Source organism: Chinchilla lanigera, unplaced genomic scaffold (assembly GCF_000276665.1).
Source record: "Chinchilla lanigera isolate Chin_1 unplaced genomic scaffold, ChiLan1.0 scaffold00093, whole genome shotgun sequence".
In the NCBI taxonomy this organism is placed as follows: Eukaryota; Metazoa; Chordata; class Mammalia; order Rodentia; family Chinchillidae; genus Chinchilla; species Chinchilla lanigera.
The window spans coordinates 5,676,197-5,682,196 of record NW_004955494.1 but is presented as its reverse complement, the minus strand read 5'-3'; the positions used below and the strand labels follow the sequence as shown (position 1 = coordinate 5,682,196).

General features: G+C 37.4%; 1 protein-coding gene across 2 annotated transcripts in view; it reads right to left on the bottom strand.

Annotated features, from left to right (window-relative positions):
* Positions 1–348: 348 nt before the first annotated feature.
* The window catches only part of Ptn (pleiotrophin), a 101,585-nt gene continuing 95,933 nt past the window's right edge, over positions 349–6,000 (bottom strand). Inside the window, exon 5 of one of the 2 annotated variants that reach the window (XM_013505032.1) lies at positions 349–1,120. In XM_013505032.1, coding sequence (XP_013360486.1) covers positions 1,068–1,120 — 53 coding nt within the window. In that variant the 3' untranslated portion in view covers positions 349–1,067. Of the gene's footprint in view, positions 1,124–6,000 lie in introns of both variants that reach the window. The other variant, XM_013505031.1, reaches the window with a different exon arrangement.

The following is a 6,000-nucleotide window of genomic DNA, read 5'->3' as shown; positions in this document are numbered from 1 at the left end:
CAACTGTGTTTGCTTCCGATACACCTTATACACAGACCCTTAAAGTAATTACACACAATATTTTCAATGTGCCTGTGACCTGTCATATAAGGTTGGAAGTAGAATTTTTCCACCTGTCTTGTTATATTTGTGTCCACAAATTTTTAGATTTTGGAAAATTTCATATTTGGGATTTTTAAAATTAGTCAATAATTACCTTGTAGGAAGTACCCAGATAAAAACAAAAATAAAACTCTTGCCTAAAAGTGTGTCCAAAGGGGATTTAATTCACTTTATAGTTATTTCTCACTGCTAACTCATTGCATTGGGACGCAGAGGTGACAAAAGGAAGAGTGTTACAAGATCAAATTATTGCACACAAAAGCACCTTTTATTCAACATCACCATGATTTATTTTTCCTAGTATTTTTTTCCTCATATGGAAAAATAACTTCATCGAGATAACAGATGTTTCTGCCAAAGTGAATCTCACTGTTTTAATGATTTTCTTTAAAAAGAAAAAAAAATCAATTCTGCACTGCATCATTGCTCCACCTCTTTTCTGCATTTATTTGGATGACGTTTTTTAAAAAAAAAAATCTGTCAGCAGAAAACAAGATATTTCCCTCAAATAGAGTAATTATATTTTATTGCTGCTTTGTTTAGTATATATTTTTCTCAATTGGGAAAAAAATCTAGGTGACGAAAAAAATAACAAGAGAAGTAGTTTACATGATCGTGACATTTAAATTGCTGCCAAAAGAAAAACTGTAAAAAAATTTAAATGTGAAATATTGTATAACTTCAAAAAAAACTTACCTCAATTGTCTATCATTTATCATGTGCTACAAGTCAACTTCAACTTTCTAAATAGGATTACAGTCCTTTATTGTAAGCCCCTAGTGGTACTATGGTATACATTTTAAAAAATGCTACTACAAAAATTTTCTTTTCCTCTTTGTTTTTACCTATTGTGTACTTAAGCTATACATAATTTTGAATAAAAAGCCTACAGTAGGTATAAATGCAATAATTAACTGATCCTGTTTGCTGATGTCCTGTTCATGTTCCTCAGAAGGTGGCGTCTTTTAATCCAGCATCTTCTCCTGCTTCTTGCCTTCCTTTTTCTTCTTCTTAGATTCTGCTGCAATTAAAAACAGAGACAAGAGAAAAATAAGCACCCAGCTATCAATCTGTTAGAGGGAAAGTCGCTTTATTTACAACTGGCCAGTAACTACAAGATAAGAGCAATAGAAAAGTTGTTTGGTCCTGGCAGTTCTCTTGGTGAGTTGAGAGGAGTGTGTGTGTGTGTGTGTGTGTGTGTGTGTGTGTGTTTGCATCCATGCACTTTTGCCGGAAAAGTACCTCTAAAATTAAGCCGGGGGAGCACAGCTACCTTGTATGAATACCTACAAACGTCTGTTGTCTTATTGGCCGTTTCTATTTGGCATGCAAAATATTATTTGAATGTCTTGCTTAGAAAACAAACACAGCAGGCAGTCGTCTCTTAGAAAATTAACCAGGTTGCTGCTCAGCGAAGAGCTTAAAGAGCCCTTCTGAGCCCCTCTCTTCTCACAGAACTGTGTAGAAGAATTAGCACTTTCTTTCTGAGCAAACAATTCCTGAGTACTTCCCCTTTGGGTGCCCCATCTGTTTATATATTCACTTCGCTATTTACGGAGCAAGGAGCAGCTGTGAACCCCATGTCGCCCGTCTAGACCTTTGCCTAGAGGCGTCCAATCTTGCAGGAAGCGAATAGAAGTACCGAACTGTGTTAAACTAAACAAGTAAAATCCTGAGGATTTAAATTAAAATTCTCATCCTTTCCCACTCAATTATCTTGACTTTGCTTTTTTTCTACTGGAAAAATGTAATAGGAAACAGGATACATCTACTTAAGCTCCAAAGACAAAAATGGTAAGGTAGCTGGGCTAGCAAATGAAACTGCCGGTTGTTTCTGTGCTGCCTCCCCCACTGGGTCCACAGCAATGGCAGAATAGCCCTGGGCAGGCATAGGCTCTGGAGACAGAGTGCTAGGGTTTAAATGCAGGCTGCATGGTTAAGTTACTATGGGACTTTGAGAAAGCTAATTCATGCATTTGTGTTTCAGATTAATCACTTTTGAATGGGCATATGAATAATATCATAATATCTGATGGCAAACAGAGGATTACTAGCCAAATTTACTCAGTTGTATAAAGTCCACTGAGAACAGAATACGGCAAAATAGCATTTGCTCAACGAAAGTATGGATTTATATCTAGTTGATAATAAACTGAGACTATTTCTCTATATAATTAAAATTCTGCATCATCACCAGTGTGAATGGGCTGAGCATGTGATGAACAGCAGAAGAATACTGGGACAAAAGCAACAGCCGATGGGAATTAGGAAGCTGTTCAGGAGATCATAAAAATTATCTCTAAGAAAATCCCCGGGCTTATGGTGAGAGAAGACATGACACGATGTCAATAAGAAATCGTGCACATTTTTCAAATCACACTTAAGTAGAGCTAGAAACCCTTATCTCTTATTATCTGTCCTCAACAATAGTTCTCAAGACCACTGAACACTGGTGAAAAGGTGTTGGTGTTCCTTATCATTTTTCCACACTTCTGGCGTTCAGGTTTCTCTAGGGCACCATATGCAATTTGGTCAGCAGTTTCTAAGATCCTGATTAATTGTTGCTCTTATAGGTAGCCATTCTGTTCATGCCTATCCTCAGCTTGTCCCACTTGCATATTTAAGAGACTTGCTCTTTCATTCCCTCTATATTTTCTTGTTTTTATGAGTGTCTCCTTAACATATAAAGAGTAAGATGACAAGAATTTCTTAGTTTAATGATACTTATAAGGTCTGAGAAGGTATTCTATTTAATAGCTAAGCAAATAGTGTTTAAACATTCGATAATCCCTAGGCTTTGGTTGACATTTTAAGCAGTAGCTGTTTATAAGGATGATACCCTCAAGGAACAATCATTAACTGATCCTGTTTGCTGATGTCCTGTTCATGTTCCTCAGAGGGTGGCATCTTTTAATCCAGCATCTTCTCCTGCTTCTTGCGTTCCTTTTGGAGTGCCAAAAGGAAGCTAACTGGGGTGCTCCTCTTGTTTCAGTTTCCTCATATCCTATGCTGGGGACTCCTCAGGAATCTCCAAGCTTTCAGCTCTCAATTAGAGAATAGTTTGTGCCAATATTTTCATACTTTGGCTAACACCTCTCTATTTCATATGTAAGTCTGAGTGGATGCCAGAGCAATTAGGTGTTTTAAACACATTTATTTCATAACACATGAAATTACTGTGAGTGCTGAGCACTACTGGAGCTAATGTAGGTTGTCATCTCTATAAGTACTTGGGCTTGGGGATCTCTCCCCAAACTCCTGCTGTTAAAGGCCTGGGCACTCCCTCTCTGTTGTCTAGGTCTTGCGTTTCTTTTTCATTAAGTAACAATGTGTCCAATTCCAGGAAATCTACCACTTTCCCATTCAATCTACACAGGGACAATTGCCTCATTCTTCTGACACAATTGGCACATCATCATAGCATTGTACAAACACACGATACACATTATCCACTCTGTGCTCCATCCAGATAGGTACAAAAGTGAGAAGGCTTTGGTAAAAGTCAAAGAAAAGCAGGAGGAATGTACATTTACAACGAGGCAGTTTGATTCCTCACCTAAAATGTTTGAATTTTTGCAAATAAAGAAAATACTGATCACAATCAAAAGGACTTTTTTCTGACTCTTATCTGTACTTAACTGGCAGATTAAAAGTGCTTTGTCATTGTTCATCTCTGTGGCCTGAAAAATTGATTAACAACCTTGCAGTTTTTGTCTAGTATGTCTTTGGAATGTAAAACAGTACCATGAAATCTAGGTTCTAGAAAAACTTGGTCTAACTTCTCTAATAACAAATGGAGAAGCAGGAACATTGAAATACGGTCTCGTTTCTTCAGTTTCCATACTTGGGCTGATTTCAATTTCCCAAGGCCGCCATTTTTTCCCCTCTGGTCTTTGACCTTCAAGCCCTCTCTCCATTATCAACCCTGTGCTTCCACCCTTGCTCTTCGCTTATTGGTTTGTCTCATCCTTCAGGTGCTGCCATCAGCATATCTACCTCATTGGCCTCATGATTTAGTTAGAATCTTTCCTCTTCGGTTCCTTTATTAGAGTGTGTGTTATCAGTACCGTAGTGGACAGTGAAGAATAAGCGACAAGAGGAAAAACTCTATCACTGCTGTACCCCAGGCTGTGCACAGGGTCTTGTGCATGACTGTTGGTCAATAAATTCCAGTGAAATCAGTAAATGTTTAACATGACACAAACCTATCTCACACATCTTCTTTGTGGAGATTCTTAGAATTCCTTTGTGTGTGTGTGTGTGTGTGCGCGCGCAATTTCTATTTCAACCTTCATTCATGCCTGAGTGTTTTTTGTTTCTCTACCATCTCATTTTGTTTAGCCAGTCCCTGTTTATCCTTAGAATCTTAGTTCAATTTTAGTTCCTCTGGGAAACCTTCCCAGACTCCCAGACTAAGCAGATTCCACACACAGACCCATTTATTGTGCCTTTTGTTTCTTTTTCCACATTAGAACTAAACTGTTAATTGTGTCTTAAATAAATATGCTTTTTCCTCTTTCTGTGAGGGGAGAGACCCATGACTGTATTTTGCATCTGTAAGTTCAGGGCCTGGCTCATGACAGTTATTCATGAAATATGCATTGCATGCAGACTGGACAAATGAATGTTTGAGTGAGAAATTGAGTATCAACTTATCATTATACAGAATAATAATATTTTTCATAGAATGGAAAGACTGTAAATTCATCAGAATCTTAGTAGATCATTAAAAATGAATATTTTATGAAGAAGAAAGTCACAAACATATACACAGGAAATTTATTTGTATTTCTTAACACAATTTCTTGTCCTTAAAATAAATGCCAGAACTAACTCTGTGGGTAAAACTCATATCACATTTAGGTGGACTGTTAAGGTGACAGCCGGAAAAACTTTGCTATGAGTGCAAAAGGCACACATTGTCCAGGAGCAGTGCAAGCACTTCATAAAGTAGTCATATATGAAGGACCACAAGGATCCCAGCCACGATGTGAAAGAGTAGAGACCTTCTTTCCCACTGAACAAAGCCAAATCAAGTGACAGGCCACAGAGAAAGCAACTCCTGAGGCAAATGTCACTGTTCTCCTCCTGGACTAAGGCCATGAAGCAGACATAAATGCAGGGAGGAAATGAGCCCATCAAATGTGAGAGCAAGGAGTTCCTTCCCATGAAGTGATTTCTCCTCCTCAGATGGTCCCTATGAGGAAATTATCACTTTCAAAAATCAGTCTTTGTGGTATGTTTCAACTCCCTGCACTTCAAAACTTCAAGCTTTCTTTGTCCAGTTTTGAGTTGATAGTACTCATAAAAATTGGGATATAGGCATGAGAAAGGATGGTCGGCTTATAAAACTTGGCGCTACTTGAAAAGAAAGAGTTTTCTTCCAAGATATGTTTGAAAGGATTCAGGAAGCCTATGACTTTCCTAAAAAAAAAAAAAATCTATTCTAGTAAGAATTCATTGTTTTTTATTTAAATGTTAGATTTCTCAAATAAGAGAAGCCTTATGATATTCAAGCTTCATGTCTGATTTATTTCAATAACATGGGAGTTTCAGGGTGCATACTTTTTTTCTACAAGCGACACAAGTTTATCTTTTTATGGCAGAATAGTACTCCACTGTATATGAAAGCCATATTTTTTTATACATTCATGTGATGATGGACATCTAGGACACTTCCAAAATTTAGCTATGAGTTGTGCTGCTATAAACATGGATCACTGCTATGTAATGTCTTTAACTCTTTCAGGAAGATACCTAGAAGAGGTATTGCTGGGTAGAATTTCTAGTTTTAGTTTTCTGAGAAATATCTAGACTGATTTCACTAATGTTTATGTGAGTTTACATCCCCACCAACAAAAGATAGATCATAGGAAATAGGGAGACAAACATGCAAAA